The sequence below is a fragment of the Culex quinquefasciatus genome, chromosome 3, assembly GCF_015732765.1.
Source record: "Culex quinquefasciatus strain JHB chromosome 3, VPISU_Cqui_1.0_pri_paternal, whole genome shotgun sequence".
Taxonomy (NCBI): domain Eukaryota; kingdom Metazoa; phylum Arthropoda; class Insecta; order Diptera; family Culicidae; genus Culex; species Culex quinquefasciatus.
In genome coordinates this window covers 157907572-157930933 of record NC_051863.1, presented here as the reverse complement: position 1 = coordinate 157930933, position 23362 = coordinate 157907572, and the positions used below count along the sequence as shown (strand labels likewise).

Below are 23362 nucleotides of genomic sequence, written 5' to 3'. Positions count from 1 at the left end.
CGTTTCTCGGGATAATTTTTCAAAAAAAGTCTCCATATTGACCATTGTCCTATGTTCAATCCTTGTGAAGATACAGCGGGTTTAACAAAAATATTGAAAAATTGCTTTTTTGGTGGGTGTTGACAATTTTTATATGACAGACCTGATTTTTCAGTCTCAAAAATATTTTTACCGGTAAGCTCGTCCAATTTCCCATAAGTTTGTCTTTGACATCAATAAATCTATTTCCCAAAATCCACGTTTTTTTTTATTTTTGATTTTTTTATATGTTCTAGAGGAAAAAAAACCCACAACTTTTGAGCCATAGAGAACTACGGAAAACATTTTGCCGTCAAGTTAGGATTTTTTTTAAAATATGCAAAACAAATTTTTGACCACAGTTTTTAAGACTGGTACAATTTTTTTTAAGTTTTTGTCTCCCCACCCTTTTTTATAATCCCTTCGAAAAAAATATGATTTGAATTTTGGAATCATGCCTAAAATTTCAAATGGGTAAAATACTGTACGTTTGGCCCTTTTGAAATGTTACCAATATTGCATAATTCCACATTAATAAGCTAATTGAACTGGCAACTAAATAAATAATAATTATTTAAACAGATTTTTAACTTTTCCTTATACCAACTTAATCAATGATTAAAATACCAGAACAAAAAAAAATACATAAAATATATTTTTATCATTCTTTTTTTTTTTTGCTTGAAAATGTTGGTTTAAAACCATATCTCATTCTTTCTTATTTCTTTATTTTTCAAAATTTTATGCTAAGAAAACAAAAAAAATATATATCAAAACTATGATGCCTAAATTTGGCCGAAATGTAGTGATTTGGTTTGAATTTAAATTTGAAATTTTCAGGAGAATCCGAAGTGGTCCACAGCACCCAACCTGATAATTAGAGCTACTGCAAATGTTTTCTAATTTTTAACCTTTTATTAATTCTTTTGGAAAATATGTATGAAAATGCTTTTTTAAAATTTCCCAAATTTGTGTAATTATTGTAGGTTTCAAATTTAATAGTCTTTATTATTTGTTTCATAAAAGAAAACTTGTTCTTAATTTTTTAAAGAACTTAACTGTACGAAATCTCAAACCCAGACCTTAGAGGACCGCATGCAAAATGCTGTACAATCAGAAAAATGCTAAATATAAATCAATTTAAGAAAATATTTTTTTCCTTAACGTCTTTTACCAATCTATTGCCCCAAAATTTAAAATTTGTAACTAGGTTAAAAAGTCGTTAATCTTGAACTTGAAATAAAATTTACAATAGCCTTGAAAACAATTTTTTTAAGTAAAAATCCACAAAAAATAAGAAGGAATAGAAAAAAGCCACACCGGAATTTCAAATAACAATTTTCATGCAACTAAATTAAAAAAAACTTTCTGAAAACAATACTTGGACATTGTCTAGGTGAAGCACATCTTGATAGTAACCAATTGAAACATATTTGAAAATAAGTTGAAATCCTTTCAATGTCATCCCAGTTTACGGTACATATAACTAAATTAGGTTCCGATTTTCACTCTGAAAATAGTCTTTTGTTAATTATTATTTAAGTATCATAAGATTTCGAAAACTTTATATAATTCATTTAGATATGAAAAAAAACATTTTACATACATTTACAATGCGATGAAAGAAAATCGTCAGATTAAACAGCTGGATAGGATAGGAATAGATAGAATAAATAGGATAGATAATAAATAGGAATAGAAAAACCATATGTAGGGTACTATTTTAAACAACTTGTAGAAGAAATTTTGTCAAAATATTGCAAGAAAAGCGAAATTTATGTCATCTAATCTAATCTAATCTAATCGAACACAAGCGCAGCCAGTCCGAAGAAAGCATCCTGGAAGAACTTGGGGTTAGATTACGCCCCAAGTTCTTTCTTGTCAATATTAATTATTGCAGTACACTTGAGTGACCCCGAAGATGTATTGCATAAATTAAAGCGGCCAGGCCTACTGCGTTGCATTAACCGCAGAGACAGATTCTGTGAACGGAGCACATTTCACAGAATCTACAGGGGAGGAAGGATGCGTGGACATACCGTACCAAACGCTCCTGTTTACAGTTTCATATGTGATTTGTATAATGTGTTAAGTGTAAAATATAGTGTGGTTATATAATCACTTAAATATAATAATGCAATATAATGATCATTTAATAAAATCCCTTCACCTATATATAATAACCACGCACCCAAGCACACAAACAGCGACACAAAAGAAATGAAAATGTGCATGCAAAAACAAGACAGCGCGTCCCCATGGTCAGCGCACTAATCGCAAGAAAAGCGAAATTTATATCATCGAATGAAAAATCATGTCCCTTTAATTGAAATTAAAAACATTCTATTTTTTAAATTATTTTTTCCATTGGATTGAACTTGGGATTAAAATAATCCTATTGAAATTTTCCTAATATTTTTAAAATATCACCACCCTGTCCCACCAATTCACTTGTATCTTCTGCGAACAATTTCTAAATGAGCGAATCTCCACTCTTCCACTGCTGCAACTGTCCCCTCCACCCTCCATACTTGGGTTACACTTGCCTCCAAGTGGCCACAGAGCTACACCAGAATTTCCCACCCTGTCTGAGTTCCACCTCATGGTGAGACACACATTCTGCCACATCAGCATAATGGGAGCAGCAATTTTCATTCAAATTCGATTAAGCTCGTTGATGGTGGGTGTGTGTGAGGGTGTGCGTTGCCGTTTTTCGTTCTTGTGGCCATTGTCCAAGTCCTGTGGACCTGTTTTACACACATCCCGGGCTGGGCCACCATCACCACAAGCTCAAGTGACCACAACACCATCCAGAGATCCTTGTGTGATCCAGGTGGACACAGCCGGGTTCAGGGGCACATTGGCACCGGAAATTTGCATTAAATTTTGCGTTCTCTGATGCTTCGCTCTCTGCTGTGTTTTCGATATTTATTGGCCAGCTTCACGACTGGGTTCTTCTGAAAAAGGGTCTCTTTGCCTGTGTGGTGGGGTCGGCCATTTGGACGTACCCGAAAGAGACAGTACAATTTTAAGTGTATTATTATCGAACATTAATTGCAATTAAAAGAACATTATAAAAGGGCTCTCCGACGACAATTTGCAGTCCTGGGGCTTCAGGGTGGCCAGATTACTTTCGCATCCAGATAATGGACCTCTCTGGACAGGGTATCAAGGAGCAGCAGCTGGACATTGGCAGCAGAAGGACCATTCTGGTGCTAATCTCTGATGTTGTGTCGATGCCGGATCGAAGGAATGGAACCGGTTTTGTGAACGCCGATAAAGGGGTGCAAATCTGCCAGACGGATTACCAGAAAGGGGATGATGATTCGTTTTTATTTGTCGGGTGATTAGGCGGCTGCCTGAGCATTACGAACAAATATTTGGAGGAAGGTTTTTGCATACAAAGTTATTTGAAAGAAATAAATGACCTGAAAATTAAACTAATGAAAATGAATCCAGTTATAGGGCAATTCCAGCTCAAATCAGGAATTTTCTGGTACTTTTGTACTCGACCCTCTCCGATTTCAATGAAACTTAGTAGACATGTTATCCTAGGCATATATAAGCCATTTTTGTGTATATGGAGCCAGTTACACTCGAAAATTTGACGGGCTTTCCGAAAAAAATACACTGAAAGAAAAAAACACTCCACTTTTATGATTTTTTTTTATTTTTAAGTTTAAAAGTCAAATTTGAAAGTGAACCCACGATTTTTTTTTTGTTCAAAATTTTTGTGAAGATAGCCTAAGATGTTACAAAAAGACTGACAAAAAATGCTGGATGGTATGTCTCTTCTAAAAAAATACAAAAATCATTTACTAAAACTGTTTTTTTGAAAAGTGGTCTAAACCTCAAAATTTTTAAAAACCAGTAGTGGGGATCGATTCTCCAGACAATTTTACATAAAAGTCTCCATATTGACCATTGTCCTATGTCCAATCCTTGGGAAGATACAGCGGTTTTAAAAATAAAAATGATGAAAAAACGGTTTTTTTTGTGGTTTTTGGTATTTTCTATATGACAGGCTTGGTTTTTCAGTCTCATAAATATTTTTACCGGAAAGCTCGTCTAATTTCCCATAAGTTTGCCTTTGACAGCTTTTTGATTTATATCGTTTTTATATTTACGTATGCATATTTACTGTCCTGGTTTCCACCACACTGAAAAAAATATTCTATTTTCAGTTATTAGCAGTGCCATTAAGCTTATATCTGTAAGCCCGTACATCCAATTGAAATGCTGTCAAAGGCAAACTTATGGGAAATTGGACGAGCATTCCGGTAAAAATATTTACGAGACTGAAAACCAAGTCTGTCATATAGAAATTGTCAAAAACCACCAAAAACCCGTTTTTTCAACATTTTTATTTTTAAAACCGCTGTATATTCCCAAGGATTGGACATAGGACAACGGTCAATATGGAGAATTTATGTATAATTGTCTGAAGAATCAATCTCCACTACCGGTATTTAAAAATTTTGACGTTTAGACCACTTTTCAAAAAAACAGTTTTAGTAAATGATTTTTGTATTTTTTTAGAAGAGACATACCATCCTGCATTTTTCGTCAGTCTTTTGGTAACATTTTAGGCTATTTCCTCCAAAATTTTGAACGAAAAAAATCGTGACATCACCTTTAAATTTTAGTTTTAGACTTAAAAATCAAAAAATCAGATAGATGTGGCGTGTATTTTTGTATCAGTGTATTTTTTTTTTTTTTTTTTTCAGAAATCCCGTCCAATTTCCTACATGTTTGTCTTTGACCACTTTTTGATACGACGCAACGGCTTCGAGATACAGTAATTTTTAAATTACAAAATACAAACATATTTAAATATCTTACGCCTTTCTCAAATGTTATTTTCGAGTACTATTGGCTCCATATACACAAAAATGGCTTATACACTCAAACCCCGATGGTTTGACACCAACTGACAAAAAAAAACTGTTGTCAAACGAACGGGGTCACTTTTTACTTTGACACCCCTTTTACACGAAGTTCACACACACTACCAAACGTTTGTTTTGATAGTATGCGTGAGAGCTGTGTGAAAAGTGACAGTTCGTCACTTTTTAGTTTGACTTTGACCAACCAACGGGGTATAAACTAAAAAAGTGTCAAACGAAAAAGTGACCAACCACCGGGGGTTGAGTGTATAGGCCCAGGATAACATGTCTACAAAGTTTCATTGAAATCGGAGAGGATCGGGTACAAAAGTACCAGAAAAATTCTTGATTTGAGCTGGATTTGCTCTATAACAGTTAAAGTCCCAAGTTTTGATTGAGAAAATCAATTTAAAATTAAAAGTATTTTGATAGAAATTGTTTATCAATCCAACATGCCTGCTACAAGCTTCCACGTTTTTGTTGGCATTCGTGGCATTTATCTCATAAATTAGCATCCATTAAAAATCTTTTCCCTCCATTAATTCAGCTCACTAATTTGTTATCATCTTCGCCCTTCCTGGTCGTCTGGTCGGCCACACGCCACCGGTCGTCATCTACAAGGCCTCCTCCCTTAATCTAACCCAACGCCTAAGGTGGGCGCCGAAATCCAGCTACTAATTAGATCCAAGCACCAACAAAAACTCTGCCCAGGCTCAGCCTCTAATTTTAATTACCTTCTTCTTTTTCTTTTCTCCCGCAGGATTCTCAATCCAGCTAAGCGATTACCGGAACATAAAATGTGGGCCAAACACCGTCATCTCCTCCTCCTCCTCCGCCGCCAGCGCCACCTCCGCGGCCAGTCTCAACAAGGCCACCGCCACCAACATTAGCCACGTGAAAGCTAATGCCACCAGACATTTAACGGTAAGTGCTTCCTCAAACCATTCCGTCGTCAACCAGTCGCCTTCGGCAGCTTCAGCAACAGCAGCTACAGCCACAGCAGCAGCAGCAACATCAACAACAACGGTGCTAAAATCCGGCCGTAGCCATAATAATTATCCGAATAAAAGAGAACAACAGATGTTAATTTACACGCAGCCCTCATCAGATAAGAGGAAGGCAGCAGATAAATCACCCTCGCCAGCGGCGGCCACGTCCAGCACCACCACTTCCAGCCAGCAAAACACCGCCGAAGGCAGCAGTACAACAGGTCGTCAGTTCCCGTTTGACACCACCTCGCCGATATTCCGCGATCGGAGCATCGAAGAAACGGAAGCGGCGCATGATTTATTGTCCTTATCGCAAAGTTTGCCACCACTTCCGGCACCGTGCGTCGTGACGATTCTTCATCCCGGCGGGGGTAACATCCAGCAAGCGGTCGAGCAACACGGCAGCAGTGCTGTTCAACCGCAGGAGCTCAACGCCGGGGTCATCAACATTGTTGACGGTAACTACCAGTGCCCACCGGGCGCGGTCATCATCCCATGCTACGAAATCACCACGACGACGCAGCCGGTTCCGACGGTTGTCAAGACCATTGCGGCGACCCCGCTCACACCTCCAACCTCGGAACACTCGTCCGACACGGACAGCAACGGCTCCTCACCGTCTACCGTGGTAACGTCTTCCAACAAGCGCAACAACCGGAAATCATCCGGAACTTCCGCCAAAAAGACCAAGTCCGGCGAACAAGCGGCAGTATCGTCCACAACGACCAAAGCCGCCGCCGAACTGTACACCTACGATGACCTCATCTCCAGCGATGGCCGCTCGAAGAACCGCAAGAAGAACCCATCGGCGACCTCCAAAACCTCCGACCGCAAGCAACCCTCGCCGGACGCCAAGTCTCCAACTTCCACGGAAGATCCGCAGCAAGCTGCTCCAAGCCCAAAGGGCAAGTACAAGTGCCCCGAGTGTGGCAAGCAGTACGCGACCTCCAGCAACCTGTCCCGCCACAAGCAAACCCATCGCAGCCTCGATTCCCAGTCGGCCAAAAAGTGTCAAACGTGCGGCAAAGCGTACGTCTCAATGCCGGCCCTGGCCATGCACCTCCTAACTCACAAGCTATCCCACAGCTGCGGCGTGTGCGGCAAGCTGTTCTCGCGACCATGGCTCCTGCAAGGTCACCTCCGCTCACACACCGGTGAGAAACCGTACGGCTGTGGCCACTGCGGCAAGGCCTTCGCCGACCGGTCCAACCTGCGGGCCCACATGCAGACCCACTCGACGGACAAGAACTTCGAGTGCCAGCGGTGCCACAAGACGTTCGCGCTCAAGTCGTACCTCAACAAGCACCTGGAGTCCGCTTGCTACAAGGAGGACGACGTGATGCAGGTCAACGGGCGGAAGATCTTCCACAGCAGCCAGGACATCGACCGGGACGAGGCCCGGCAGCGCCAGCTGCAGCTCGACGAGAACAGTAGCATGACGATCGATGTGGTGACCACGACCTGTGATTATGACGGGGGTGGCGACGCGTCACCGGACCGGGACGATGATGATGGTTTTGACGAGGATGAGGACATTGACGTGATTACGGCGTAAAGTCGCCGGCGTGACTTTCCTGTTCTATGTGACGTTTTCCTGTGAACTCTTGAATCTTTATCCACCTCCTTCCCTTTGTCCTTTTGAACCCTCTGTAGAGCATTTTTGTTTAATAGAAATTGTGGTTTCAAAATGACAAGTATAAAAAAGTGCATGATAAATTTGTAATGAGGCTTTATTACTAAACAGATATTCTACATCCAAATTACAGGTGGGCAAAGTTGTTCTTTTTTAGGAGCCGCTCATTTTTGCTCGCTCGTTAAAATGAGCCACTCTTTTGAACGGCTCTTTCGCTCTTTTTTAAATTTAGTTGAAAGGCTATTATAAGAATGGTGTGATTTTTTTTTGTTCTATCTCAAATCAAGGTGATATTTGTTTACATGTTTTCCGAAATTGCGTTTATTTCTGCTGAATTTAAACAAATTAAGATATTTTATTATGAGAAAATATTCTGGAAACTCTTTTTTACACTCTGATTTATTCAATAATGTCTATAAATGCCGTAGTTTAATCGAGCAAGAGGAGTTATGATATGGGTATTGAGGAGTTTTTCGGCAAAATTTTCCAAATTATGTATTTTGAAATGCTCAAATTTGAACTTGGGCGAGTCTTTAATGTATCTTTACAAAAAAAAAAGTCAGTGTTGGTATTCTCGCGCTCTCGCGAGAAAAGCTCTCTCTCTCTCTCGAGTTCTCGCCACGAGCCTCGAGCTGCCGAGAGAAACTCACCGATTGCCCGTGCTCTCCTCCGCTCGCGAACGGGCTTTCTCCCGAGCCAGAATTGCCCGTTCGCGAGAAGTTGAACGTGTTAGAAACGAACAAAAAACAACACAGCGGTTGAAGTTACACCTCTACACCGTCGCCTGGTTCGCATTAGAGCAATTCTCTACGAAATCGGTCTTTTTTCTTCAATTTTAATTTTTGTATTTTTTAATCCGGCTGAAACTTTTTTGGTGCCTTCGGTATGCCCAAAGAAGCCATTTTGCATCATTAGTTTGTCCATATAATTTTCCATACAAATTCGGCAGCTGTCCATACAAAAATGATGTATGAAAATTCAAAAATCTGTATCTTTTGAAGGAATTTTTGATCGATTTGGTGTCTTCGGCAAAGTTGTAGGTATGAATACGGACTACACTGGAAAAATAATACACGGTAAAAAAATTTGGTGATTTTTTATTTAACTTTTATCACTAAAACTTGATTTACAAAAAACACTATTTTTAATTTTTTTATTTTTGATATGTTTTAGAAGACATAAAATGCCAACTTTTCAGAAATTTCCAGGTTGATCAAAAATCACTGACCGAGTTATGAATTTTAATCAATACTGATTTTTCAAAAATCGAAATTTTGGTCGTAAAATTTTCAACTTCATTTTCGATGTAAAATCAAATTTGCAATCAAAAGTACTTTACTAAAATTTTGATAAAGTGCACCGTTTTCAAGTTATAGCCATATTTAAGTGACTTTTTGAAAATAGTCGCAGTTTTTCATTTTTAAATTAGTGCACATGTTTGCCCAGTTTTGAAAAAATATTTTGAAAAGCTGAGAAAATTCTCTATATTTTGCTTATTCGGACTATGTTGATACGACCTTTAGTTGCTGAGATATTGCAATGCAAAGGTTTAAAAACAGGAAAATTGATGTTTTCTAAGTTTCACCCAAACAACCCACCATTTTCTATCGTCAATATCTCAGCAACTAATGGTCCGATTTTCAATGTTAATATATGAAACAATTGTGAAATTTTCCGATCTTTTCGAAAAATATTTTGGAATTTTCAAATCAAGACAAACATTTTAAAAGGGCGTAATATTGAATGTTTGGCCTTTGTGAAATGTTAGTCTTGATTTGAAAATTCCAAAAATATTTTTTCGAAGAGATCGGAAAATTTCACAAATGTTTCATATATTAACATTGAAAATCGGACCATTAGTTGCTGAGATATTGACGATAGAAAATGGTGGGTTGTTTGGGTGAAACTTAGAAAACATCAATTTTCCTGTTTTTAAACCTTTGCATTGCAATATCTCAGCAACTAAAGGTCGTATCAACAAAGTCCAAATAAGCAAAATATAGAGAATTTTCTCAGCTTTTCAAAAATATTTTTTCAAAACTGGGCAAACATGTGCACTAATTTAAAAATGAAAACTGCGACTATTTTCAAAAAGTCACTTAAATATGGCTATAACTTGAAAACGGTGCACTTTATCAAAATTTCAGTAAAGTACTTTTGATTGCAAATTTGATTTTACATCGAAAAATGAAGTTGAAAATTTTTACGACCAAAATTTCGATTTTTGAAAAATCAGTATTGATTAAAAATTCATAACTCGGTCAGTGATTTTTTGCACAACCTGGAAATTTCTGAAAAGTTGGCATTTTATGCCTTCTAAAACATATCAAAAAATAAAAAAAAATAAAAATAGTGTTTTTTTGTAAATCAAGTATTAGTGATAAAAAGTTAAATAAAAAAATCACCAAATTTTTTTTACCGTGTATTATTTTTTTCCAGTGTAGTCCGTATCCATACCTACAACTTTGCCGAAGACACCAAATCGATCAAAAAATTCCTTCAAAAGATACAGATTTTGAATTTTCATACATCATTTTTGTATGGACAGCTGCCGAATTTGTATGGAAAATTATATGGACAAACTAATGATGCAAAATGGCTTCTTTGGGCATACCGAAGGCACCAAAAAAGTTTCAGTCGGATTAAAAAATACAAAAAAAATCGAATGACCGAAATCCTAGAGAACTGCTCATTAATAAGCCTGATAAACAAATTGCTAGCTTGGGACGAACGGCTAGCACGAGGCGCTCGCAGGCGAGAAGAATGAAAAGTTTTTTTTTTTTTTATTTTTTGTACACAATTGACAAATTTGAAATTACATTTTCTATTTCCATAAAAAATATGCTAAAATTTGTTGGAAATTCAATTAATTATATTCATAAATTAAAAAAAAATACTTTAAAAATCGTTCAATCATGAAACGGTTCTTTCAAAAGACCGAAGATTCAAAAAGAATCGCGGCTTTTTTTTGTGAGCCCGTGGTTCATTCGATCTTTTTAATGAGCCGGTCTTCGAGCGGTTCGCTCTTTTTTGCCCACCCATTAACAAAGTATATAGATTGTACAGGGTAAGGCTGATGTTCTAGCTGTCAGAAAATAGTTAGCATGAAAAGCCCTTTTTGATGAGATTTTCAGAAAAGTCAAAATTGACCATTTTCTATGCCAATTTAGGATTTGGATCGAAAAAGCCAAAAAGCGTAAAATTAGTTGACTTTATTATTAATGCTGTTTCAAATAGTTTCCAACGTTTATGGCACCCCCACAGTATTAAATTGACAAACTTTCCAACAATAGTTTTTAAGTATACACAAAAATGTGCTTTTTTGATTTAATTTCATTTCAGAGTGAATTCGCTAATTGAAACAACTGGCAGCTGTCGAAAGCTTGAAACCACGTGCTCGGAAATCGTTAAACAATGGGGTTGAAATGTCAGCTTCAGTTTGACAATTGGGTTTGACGTTTGAGTGCTTTTTAATTAGAGTACGTTCAAATTAGCGTGAGTCGTATTAGCGGAAATTCGAAGTTGTGAAATTCCAACTAACGAATCCGTTCTGTATTTATTTTTATAATGTGAGAAGGCGAAAAATATCGACAATTAACTATTTTTAGCCTTCATAGTCCTGAAAAATGTGTTTCCTTCGATCATAAAAGTTGCTTGAATCATACTTTTTTGAAAACTCAAAATCCGTTTTTTTTATTATACAAAACAAAAAATGTTTCCGCCCTATTTCTCAACGGCTCAATTGTTTTTTTGTTCCCTGGTTTTTTTAAGATGTTACAATTTTTCTGAATAGTTCCAAAAATACAACGGCAACGGCCGTTTGAAATATTGGCAAAAAGCAAACAGTTTTTAAATTAAACATGGAAAAATCATTTATTTAAATCGATTAAAATTCTTAAATTGATTTTTTTTTTTTAAATATAAGGGAAATCTACTAAATTCTGTAATAATTTATTTTCGTTCGGAATCGTCTAGTCGTCGTCGTCTAATGTCATGATTCAAAATCCGGACACTTAATAGCATATCAGTTTCTGTTTTAGCTGGCTTTTTAGTTTTAGCTCTAAGTTGGAAATGGAGAAATATCATCAGGATATAGTACAAACAGTCAATTTTAAGATGATGCATGCAAAATATGTATTTTCTAACCATTTTTTATTAGAGTTTCAAAATTAAAATGACTTGTTGTGCTTCGAATCCCGGACATTGATGAAAGCTGATTCGAAATCCGGACACTTCAAGCAAAACATTGTAATAGGGCCGAAGCCGAAGTGTAAACAAAGAGTCTATCCTGCTCGTTCCGAATGTAAACATCAACTGACGTAAGCAGGATAGACTCTTTGTTTACACTTCGGCTTCGGCCCTTTTGCATTGTTTTGCTTGACTTTCATCACGCACAAATTCGGAGTGAAATTTAAGTGAATGGCATTCTTTAGGTCTCAAATAATCTGTTAACATCAAAACATTCTATAATTTGTATAAAAAATGCTAGAATTCAAAGAAATCAGAACCATAAACTTCGGCTTTGCCTCCCCGGTGCTTCGAACGCCTATGAAATATTTCAGTGAAATGTTTCACAGTTTTGGTAAACTTATGTTTTAAATTAATTTAATTGATTGGCTTTGCCTACAGCGTCCAAACATATTTGAAATGAAAATTGAGTTTGATTTCATAAAAAAACACAGTTTTGACAATAATTATGTAAAATAAAAATAAAAAAAAAACAAAAAAAAAAACAAACAAACAAGATGAGTTGTCCGGGTTTTGAGGCGTCCGGGAATTTGAGTCATGACGTTAATTTCAATACTGGTTATACCCAAGTTACCGGTTACTCTTAGAAGCTTCGTTTAAGTGCGCAAAATAATCTTTAAAATTGTTAAGTCACAGCTTGATTTTTTTTCTTTTTTTTATCATTTGAAGTTTCGATTTCAGTTGTTTAAAAGATCGGAAAATTTCACTGATGTTTCATATCTTAACATTGTTAATCGGACCATTGCTTGCTGAGATATCGACATTTGAAAATGGTGGGTGGTTTGGGTGAGACTTAGAAAACATCAATTTTCCTGTTTTTAAACACTTGCATGGCAATATCTCAACAACGAAGGGGCGTATCAACAAAGTTCAAAAGTGCAAAATATAGAGAATTTTCTCAGCCTTTCAAAAAATTTTTTTTTCAAAAGTGGACAAACATGTGCACTTATTTTAAAAAATTAAAAACTACGACTATTTTCAAAAAAGTCACCTAAAAATGGATTTAACTTGAAAACGGTGCACTTTATCAAAATTTCACTTAAGTACTTTTTGATTGCAAGTTGGATTTTACATCGAAAAATGAAGTTGAAAAATGTGTGCGACCAATTTTTCGATTTTTGAAAAAAAATAGTATTAATTCAAAAATTCATAACTCGCTCAAAGATTTTTTGCACAACCTGGAAATTTCTGAAAAGTTGGCATTTGATGTCCTCTAAAACATATCAAAATATAAAAAAAAATAAAAATAGTGTTTTTTTGCAAATCAAGTTTTAGTGACAAAAAGTTATCATTTTTTTCAGTGTAGTCCATATCCATACCTACAACTTTGCCGAAGACACCAAATCGATCAAAAAATTTCTTCAAAAGATACAGATTTTTGAATTTTTATGTGTCATTTTTGTATGGACAGCTGCCAAATTTGTATGGAAAATTATATGAACGAACTAATGATGCAAAATGGCTTCTTTGGGCATACCGAAGGCACCAAAAAAGTTTCAGCCGGATTAAAAAATACAAAAATTCAAAATAAAGAAACAAGACCGATAATGTAGAGAATTGCTCATGACAAAGATTTTTGGTACGGTCTTATAATTTAAAGGGATCAAAGGTCTCATAACTTTTGGACAACCGGTCATAAAAAAGTGTTATGAAAATATATCAGTAAAATGCAAGTTAAAGTGTTCTAATTCGTCAAGTATATCTTGAAAACCTTATATTATGAGCATCTTAAATAAATATACAAAATTTTTAAAGTGGTGAATGGAAATATCTTCAATGGCAAATTTATAAGCATCTTGACAAAAATCAGTATAAAAAATCAAGCAAAACAATATAAATTGGCTGATGTGAGTTGGAAAACTAATTGAAACATTGCCTAAATGTATTTCCAAATTAAAACAAATCAAAACCTCAACCAAATTCTGACGACATAATCGAACAAAAATCATTTCCACCACGTGGTCCACCAACTCCCCCCTCCTTCTGAATGACAATCTGTTACCCCCCTCTGGGGTCACCAATCTGGGAAGGTCGCCAAGTCACCCTCACGAAAGCGATTTTCCACCCATCAGCGGGCCAAATTCGTGGCACCGGGTCATCAATTCTCAATAAACGCAATTTTTCAAACCAAATTGGGTTGCTGTCCCCCTCCGTCGCGATGGAAAATGTGCAAAAATGAAAAAAGGTGAATCGTTCATAATAGAGATTCGGTGAGTGACGGGGTGGGGGGTGATTAGGGACAAACTTATAGTTGACTAATCGATCGATAGTTGGAAATCAGCGGGAAGCGCCATTAATAACATTTCATCGTCTTCGTCGTGGAAATATTTATTTTTGACTCGCACAGATTCGCGGCAAAGTTTTCCCTCGCGGAGTCACAAAAAGAGCAAACAGAGTGACTCTTTTTGTTCGCCACAGTTTTCCTTCCGCTGCCGGTTCAGAATTGTGAAAAACTGGCAATGAGTCATCATTTAAAAGTAATTTATTTTCCATGCTTAAAATTACTTTTCATCAATTTTTTGTTCGCAGTTCGACGTCCCCCACACTTGAAGACCTTAGGTGTAGGTGGAGTGGGGTGAAGTGAGACCTTTTGTGATGGGTAGATTTTTTTCATGTGGGAGTAAAGAATGATAGTGAATTGGATCGAAATCGATGGAAATTTAGGGAAGCAATAGACTTGGATAACGGCAGAAAAAGGTCCTATCAGGCGTGAGTCCTGCGAGGAACGATGCGTTCGCAGGGTTTTTTTTTTTTCGGGACTTTTCCGACTGAAATTTTGCCGAGTAATGCGAAACTTTTCAAGCGTTACGTGAGGCGTTCCGCGAGTGCCACATACAAAAAGGACTTGGGTAGAGGGGCAAATGCAGCGTTTTTGCGAAATCAAGTTGTAGGAATGAATGAAATGTAATCGATTTTGTCCGCTATTTTAGTTGATCAAGTAATTATAATTACTATAACAAAACTCAATTTACCAATAGACCAATTTTCTGAGATTTCGGTCATTCGATTTTATTGTATTTTTTAATCTGGCTGAAACTTTTTTGGAGCCTTCGGTATGCCCAAAAAAAGCCATTTTGCATCATTAGTTAGTCCATATAATTTTCCAAACAAATTTGGTAGCTGTCCATATAAAAAAGATGAATAAAAATTCAAAAAATTGTATCTTTTGAAGGATTTTTTGAACGATTTGGTGTCTTTGGCAAAGTTGTAGATAGAGATAAGGACTACACTGAAATAATGATAAACGGTAAAATAAATTTTGGTGATTTTTAATTTCACTTTTTGTCACTAAAACTTGATTTGCAAAAAAACACTTTTTTATTTTTTTTTTCTGGTATGTTTAAGGGGACCCCCCCCCCCCCTTCAAAATTGGCCCGAAAAATCAGGGGGCAAAAAAAATATTTTTACAATAAATTTCAAAATTTCATTGAAAATTCAAGTGCAACCAGCTGAAATCAAATTAAAATACATTCTGTTGCGTTGTGCAGTGAAAATGCAGCCAAAATTTTGAATCGTGTGACACCCATATTACGAACTATAGAAATTTGAGTATTTTCGAGAAAATACGGTATTTTGTGAAAATTTTAGTATTTCATTTAAAAAAAAACTCTAAAACAGTAAAAATGCATGCGAGAAAATACGGTATTTGAGATTTTTAAAGTATTTCTACTTTGAAACTAAACATATTATCAAAAAAATATTTTCTGGGAGGAAGCTTGAAAATTCAACATAATGTGGTTGGATCAAGTCAATTTTAAAACATATTAAATTTAAGTTATCGTCCGTTATCGCCGATAGAATTATCAGCAGAAAGATAACGATAACGATCGATTGTCGTTATCGTCCCGGCTAGAGCGTCCAATTTCCCGGGGTTACAAAATTCCCGGGAAACGATCGAAAATTGATCTTATCCTGCTTCTGATTAATATTTTGCAACAAAATTGTATAGAACTGCAACTTTAATGTTCAAAATGAGTGTAGGGGTCAATTAATGCCTTGACTGCTTATAAAAATCATACAACTTTGTAAAAAAAAATGAAATTTTCTTATTATATCAATTGATTTTTTTTGTTAAGAAGTATTATTTTTTTTAAATACAATATTGAATCAGAGAGTAAAATCCATGCTTCTTAACCATAAAAATGCTTTTAAATTTGTCTCTGTTACCATTTCAAAGGAATATGTTTAAGAATAACGTTGACTCATAAAACAAAAAAATAAAAGCATGCAGAAATTATGTTTTTCATAGCAAATAACTTGTTCTATACCGTAATTTTATCAACAAAACTCATTTTAAGGATTTTTAGGCAAAATTTTGACTTTTTATCAATTTCACCAAAAATTTATAGGTATATTGTTAAAAAAACTTATAAACTCTGTTAAGTAAAATTTACACATTGATTTTCTTTTTCTTCTTAAAAACTTATCAGCAACCTTAGTGATTGTGTAAAATTTGAACACATTAAATCTGATTTTAACAACAAATATGCTAAATACAATTTTCAACGCCACTAGTTTTTAAATACTATTGAAAAACATTTTTCCCAACAATAGTGCATGGACCTTGTGTGGCCTAGTACATGTTTTACAAAATAATAATCTTGAGACAAACCTTACCAGTTGGAAAAAAATTATAAAAACAGAATGAAATCCTATCATTGATACCCCGTTTTTCTTATAAGTTCAATATGCACAGTAGATAAAAATGAATAAAATTAAGTTAGGTTCTCTCAATAATATTTTTTCAAATTAAAAAAAAATTAGGACCAAAAAGTATGGAAAATGTAAACTTCCGCTTGAATTTCGGGAATTCCCGGGAAATTTCCCGGGAAACGGGAAATATTATTTTTCGGGAAATTTTTTCCCGGGACGGGAAATTGGACGCTCTAGTCCCGACGATTACGATAGAACTATGAATTTGCCTCAAAAACATTGAAGATTAAACTTAGTGATTAGATAAGATTTTCTCAGTGTTAACTCAGACTTATTATTCGTAACCACCACATAAATTTTTATTATTTTTTTTCGGTTCAAAAAATGACAATATTTGTAAATATTACAAATTTTCATAAAAACAATTATGTGTCCAAAATTATATTAAAACACTCAAAATTTTATCGCTTTCGTTTCAAATCGCAGCTTCCGTTTTAAATCAGAAAATAACAAAAAAAAATCTCATATTCAAGGTTAAAAGCTGTTATAAAATATAATGGCAAATTCTAGAAATTGATTCAAAACATGCAAATTTTATTAATACGAGTAAGAAACCACAATTTCAATTTATTCCCATAAAAGACTAGAATTTCCATCTCTTTGCCCAACCGCTTCCGTTTCACACAAATCCCATCCCAAATATCCTCATTGTCTAGCCTAGTCCCCACTCAAAGCCTAGCCGCTCAAGTTTATAACCTTTCTCTCTGTCTATCTTCCCGGCTCAGCTTAAAGTCGCAACACTCCATCATCTCGTCACAAAATCTCAAGTCCTTCTCATTTTTTTTTCGTGCCAGGATTTCCTTACTTGCAACAGTACCAACGTTCCCAGTCTCTCGATGAGTGGTACCCACCCTGTTCTTTCCTACAGCATCCTAAACCTTCATGAGCCCGAAAAAAAGCAAAATAATGACACATCTCATCAATCTTCAGCCAGAATTTCACCCTCACCCCACCTTCGAGGAAACCTTCTCCGAATCCATAAAAAGAGGCCCACTCCAGTTCCTGGGCGCCCCCGAGTATGTCCTTTTTTCCAGACAGGACATTCCCCTATTTTGGTCCTACTCTTGTTGAGTCTTGAAGCGACCGAAAAAAATACCGCTTCTTCCCAGTACTGGACATCCCAGTCATTATCAATCACCATTATCACCCATCGTCGTCGGTGTCGTCGTCGAGGAGAGACCAAATCGTGAGGAGTAGAGAAAAAAAACACCAAAATCGCCAGCATAATCTTCAATCATCGTCATTATCATTATCATCAACCGCAGTCCGCAAAGTACAAAAAGTGCTATCGCAAAATGTCAATTATTTTATATACGTTTTTAATCGATTAATCGATAAGTCCGGAAGCACCGGAACGGTCCTCTTTTTTTCTTCTTCGTTGCCCCAGCATCCCGAAAATGAGGAAGACACGAGCCCACATAACGATAAATTCAAGAGAGAGAGAAAAAAAAGATGACAGAAGAAAAGTTTTTCTTTTTATACCATCATCACAAAAGCCCAGTTCGACGGGGCCGTAAAAAATCCACTTTCATTCGAGTGGAAATTTTGGATGGGCCAAGCCGTCCGGAAATGTAGAACAGGAAAAACAAAACTACCGCGTGTGGAAAAACGTGCGTCACCGATTATGGCGGGAAATGACAGCTCAAAGCGCGGAGCCATAATGGAGGGCGTGAAACGTCAAAATTGTATCGCAATGGAGCACCCGCAGTCGAGCAGTTTTTGACAGTTCGCTCCATAATAAATACATTGTAGAAATAAGCAAAAACTGCTCGAATGGAAGTGCTCCCTTCGTCTGAACAGTGTAAATTGAAAGATTGGCACCACTGGATGCGTTTTATAGCTTGGTTCATTATGGTGAACTGACAGCTAACGTCAACACGCCATAATGGAGTCATAGCGTCCTCCATGTTGGCTCCTGTCAAACACTCGCGAAAGCTCAGGAGAAACAAACATCAAAATGATTCTGATGGAACCTCCCGAAACCAAACCAAAACGATCAAAACGGTATATAAAGCAAGGAAACGAAACAAATTGTACCAATTACAAGCAATTGAACGCCGTCAACGGTGAACTACATTGTGAATATTAAATTATATTGAAAACACACACTAGTCAATAGGGTAACCCAAAGAAGCAAAACTTTGTGTATAACTGAGCAGAGGTTAGAGATATTATGTGCATATTTTTATAATGCCACATTTTTTCGCTTATAACGATAGTATTTGAAAAATACATACACTCACACATTACTGCTACGTAGTAGAAAGAAAAAGCAAGCAAAAGCAATACACACCCATTTTTCGACGTAGATATTAAGGCTTACACATATATAACTAGAGCGAGTAAAAAAAAAAGTAGAGAAGATTATTTATCATTTTTCAAAATCGCACCAGTTTTAGCTGTAAGGAAAGTAGGTCATAGCGAAACTTATATGAAGCAAGCAAAGAAAAAACGAAGCAGAACAAGTAGTTCAGCTACAAAACCAGTAAGGTAATTAATAACCCATTTGCTCTATCTGGCTCCGCCGGAATCTGGCGCGCAGAGAACCGTTTTCGGTGCAAAGTTGGGCAAGAAGAATACTTGAACCGGTTCCAAGCCACCCAACAACAACAAAAAAAGACCCGGGACCGCCAAAAGGTCCCACCTCCATTATATCTACAAAGTGGCACACACTCAAAAAAAAGGGCAACCACACAAGTTTCGAGTACTTCAGCAGCAGATGCTCTGGCGGCGCAAAGTGGAAACAAAAACAACACCCAGCCAGCAAGCATGTGTCAAAAGTGACACTTGCAGGCCCGCAGCAAACATGTTTGCCCGTGATGAGCGAAGATAAATGGTGGCCGGAAGTGGGCCACTGATTGACGCGTGTGAGAGAAATGACATTAAAATTGGCCGCTGGACGTGTCACGAGCGGTCCCAGAGAAGAGGAAAAAGTATGTTACAAAAAAATCCAACAAGATGGCAACGAAACTAAGGTAAGGTAACAGAAAAGAGGTATATTATATGAATCGTCCAACTGTTTGATTTTTTATGAAAGCCCCCCTGACGATTAGGTTTGTTTGAAAGTTTAGATGCGAAATTTTCCATATTTAGTGTAGGGACACAGCTCAGAATAACCTTCGAGAATCTCTCTTACTCGTAACAACTAAACACACATTAGCCAACTGCATTTAATTAGTTTTCCGAAGGACTCTTAGCGAACCGAGTAGAGAGCGTTCTAAGTAGGCTGTTTGACAACATTGAAATATTTAACCTTCTAACACATAACCTATAAACATAACTCTAGTCATTTTCCGGGAAACGGTTGCAATTCGAAACTAAAACTGTAGTTTCACTCTCCACTAGTCAATTTTGGGGGTCACGTTTGGAGCGCGCAATTATTGGGGACCCAGGATCGCAGAACTGCTCTGAAAGAGCGTCGAAATCGGTGTCAATTACGGTGCCAGTTTGATCTTAAACGCATTTTTATGTTTGGTGATTCATCCTACAAAACGTGAAACTGGCAGCACTGCTTGAGAATTTGACAGCTTTTCATATTTTTGTATGCCACAAAAACATCCGAATCAAAACAAATTCAAACAACAATACAAACTCTTGAAGTTTGCATTTATTCAACAATTTGTGAAAACAAAACAAGTGACAGCTGACCGATTATGGCATCCGCCATTATGGCGGCTTGTCATTCCACCGTTCAAACGTTGTCACCAAACACACAATCCTAGCAAACAATTCCAGAAATTAAGCCAATTGTCCAACTTCCACCACACACACACACACACACACACAAAACCCAATCGAATCAACAGATTTCCGTTACGGCCTACGATAATATTTAGTTTGCGCGTTATAGGCTTAACGTACCATCAAAAATTTAAATTGTCGGAATGATTTCAATTCACACACCCACACTCACGCATTTCAATCGGAAACGCGTGTACAAATATTGTCATTCATGGTCTTTTTTTTTTGAGGGTGAGGGCGATGTGCAGTCCACCGGGTTTTGAAATTGGTTTTGAGTAATTTTCCAACATTTACCCGCGTGACCCCGCACCCTGCTGAAAGTGGCCACTTGATATCGGGATGCAATTGATGATTTGCACTCTAGATGTGGGCTCGACAGCTGTAGGTTGTGTTCTCTTTTGACAGATTCGCCACTTTTGAAGTTTTGAAAACTCAAGCAGGTATTAGGCTATGACAAATCAACAAACAAACTCGCACTTTTTCGTGTTTGACTGTTTGCCAAAATGTATGCGGATGACGTTTCTACAAACAAATGTAGACATACAAACTACCGAAATGTCAAATAGTGCGAGTTTGTTTGTTGATTTGTCATAGCCTAATACCTACTTCAATCTGAACCGTGTTTGTCAAACGGCAATGAAACCAGCTATGTAAGAAATAAGATCCGCAGGTTAAATCAAATAAAAAGTCCACACCTTTTCATGACAATTGCGTCAACAAACCATGAAGCCATCAATTTCACCAGTTTTACGCAACAGCTTATCGAGATTGACCTGTGGCAGCGCGCCACCACCACCATCCCATCCCAAAATCTGTAAATATTTTAGTTTCGCAGTGAAATGATAAAAAAGCAACAACAATCGCGCACGATTGGAAAATTCATGGCAGATTTGCGCGATTTTTGTTTTGACAGCGCGAGGGGGAATTTATGTCTATGGATGCATAAAACAGAATCGATCGGGTTGCATATCAGAAGTCCGGCGTTCAACCGAGGGAATTGCATCCCATTGTCAACAATTGACATTCACTTTTCCCTTCCAGGGGATAAAAAAGGGAAATCGGATTGGGACATGCGTTTTATACTGACAACTTCACGTTATCAAATTATTAAAAATAACTTTATAATATTTAAAATTATTTAAAATTATTTAAAATCATTTAAAATCATTTAAAATTATTTAAAATTATTTAAAATTATTTAAAATTATTTAAAATTATTTAAAATTATTTAAAATTATTTAAAATTATTTAAAATTATTTAAAATTATTTAAAATTATTTAAAATAATTTAAAATTATTTAAAATTATTTAAAATTATTTAAAATAATTTAAAATTATTTAAAATTATTTAAAATTATTTAAAATTATTTAAAATTATTTAAAGTTATTTAAAATTATTTAAAATTATTTAAAATTATCTAAAATTATTTAAAATTATTTAAAATTATTTAAAATTATTTAAAATTATTTATAATTATTTAAAATTATTTAAAATTATTTAAAATTATTTAAAATTATTTAAAATTATTTAAAATTATTTAAAATTATTTAAAATTATTTAAAATTATTTAAAATTATTTAAAATTATTTAAAATTATTTAAAATTATTTAAAATTATTTAAAATTATTTAAAATTATTTAAAATTATTTAAAATTATTTAAAATTATTTAAAATTATCTAAAATTATTTAAAATTATTTAAAATTATTTAAAATTATTTAAAATTATTTAAAATTATTTAAAATTATTTAAAATTATTTAAAATTATTTAAAATTATTTAAAATTATTTAAAATTATTTAAAATTATTTAAAATTATTTAAAATTATTTAAAATTATTTAAAATTATTTAAAATTATTTAAAATTATTTAAAATTATTTAAAATTATTTAAAATTATTTAAAATTATTTAAAATTATTTAAAATTATTTAAAATTATTTAAAATTATTTAAAATTATTTAAAATTATTTAAAATTATTTAAAATTATTTAAAATAATTTAAAATTATTTAAAATTATTTAAAATTATTTAAAATTATTTAAAATTATTTAAAATAATTTAAAATTATTTAAAATTATTTAAAATTATTTAAAATTATTTAAAATTATTTAAAATTATTTAAAATTATTTAAAATTATTAAAAATTATTTAAAATTATTTAAAATTATTTAAAATTATTTAAAATTATTTAAAATTAAAAAAATTAAAAAAAATCTATTTACAATAATTTCATTCAAATATTTTATAAGTCATATTGTTTAACACGTTTTGTGAATAGAAAAAAATACTTAAATTGCATCCCTGCCATTTTAAAATTATGGAATCATTAAAAATGTTATTATTTAAAGTTGTTTTAAACTTATTTTAAACTATTAAAAAAAATTTAAATTGTTTGAAATTATTTAAAATTATTTAAAATTATTCAAAATTATTTAAATTATTTCAAAAATCCATTTACAATAATTTCGAGGTGGGTTTAAAAGTAGTTAGATTTCATTTTGATATTGTTTCAAAAACATTCAAATATTTTATTATATTGTTTAACACATTTTGTGAACAGAAAAATTACTAAACTCTGCCAGTTTAAAATTATGGAATCATTAAAAATGTTATTCTTTAAAGTTGTTTAAAACTTCATATTTAAAATTATTATTTTAAATTATTTTTCACTTCTTTCCGAGTTCCGAATTTGGTTCTAAAGTCAGCATAATTTGTGAATAGAAAACATCTACTAAACTGGCACCCCTGCCCCTGTAAACCCATCTTTTAAAACATGTCAGCATCGAACATCGAAAGTAGTTTTCCCAAATGCAGACCCGGACGTCTGTCAACGGCAGAGATGCAGCGCTTTTCCATGACCAAAAAACGCATCCGGATGGCCCCCCTCTGCACCAATGCAAACATTCAGATCCGATCAACGAAGCTGCGATTGATTTCAACGCCATTTAACATGAGGACGGGGGGGTGCCATCCATAAATAACGTCATCCAGAAAAATCGAATCGATGCTCACAAATAGTGAGCAAGTGGAAAATAAAAGGGCTCCAGTAATGGTTTATCTGGGTAGGGTAAGGTGACCCGTTTTGGCAGCTGTCAAAAAAAGACGAGATACACTGATAAAGTTCGACAGTTGAA

General features: G+C 34.8%; 1 protein-coding gene across 1 annotated transcript in view; it reads left to right on the top strand.

Moving 5' to 3' along the window:
- The window catches only part of LOC6036233 (protein sister of odd and bowel), a 74123-nt gene extending 66542 nt beyond the window's left edge, over window positions 1-7581 (top strand). The window contains exon 2 of the mRNA XM_038265367.1: window positions 5665-7581. Coding sequence (XP_038121295.1) covers window positions 5665-7448 — 1784 coding nt within the window. The 3' untranslated portion in view covers window positions 7449-7581. The remainder of the gene's footprint in view (window positions 1-5664) is intronic.
- Window positions 7582-23362: the final 15781 nt, after the last annotated feature.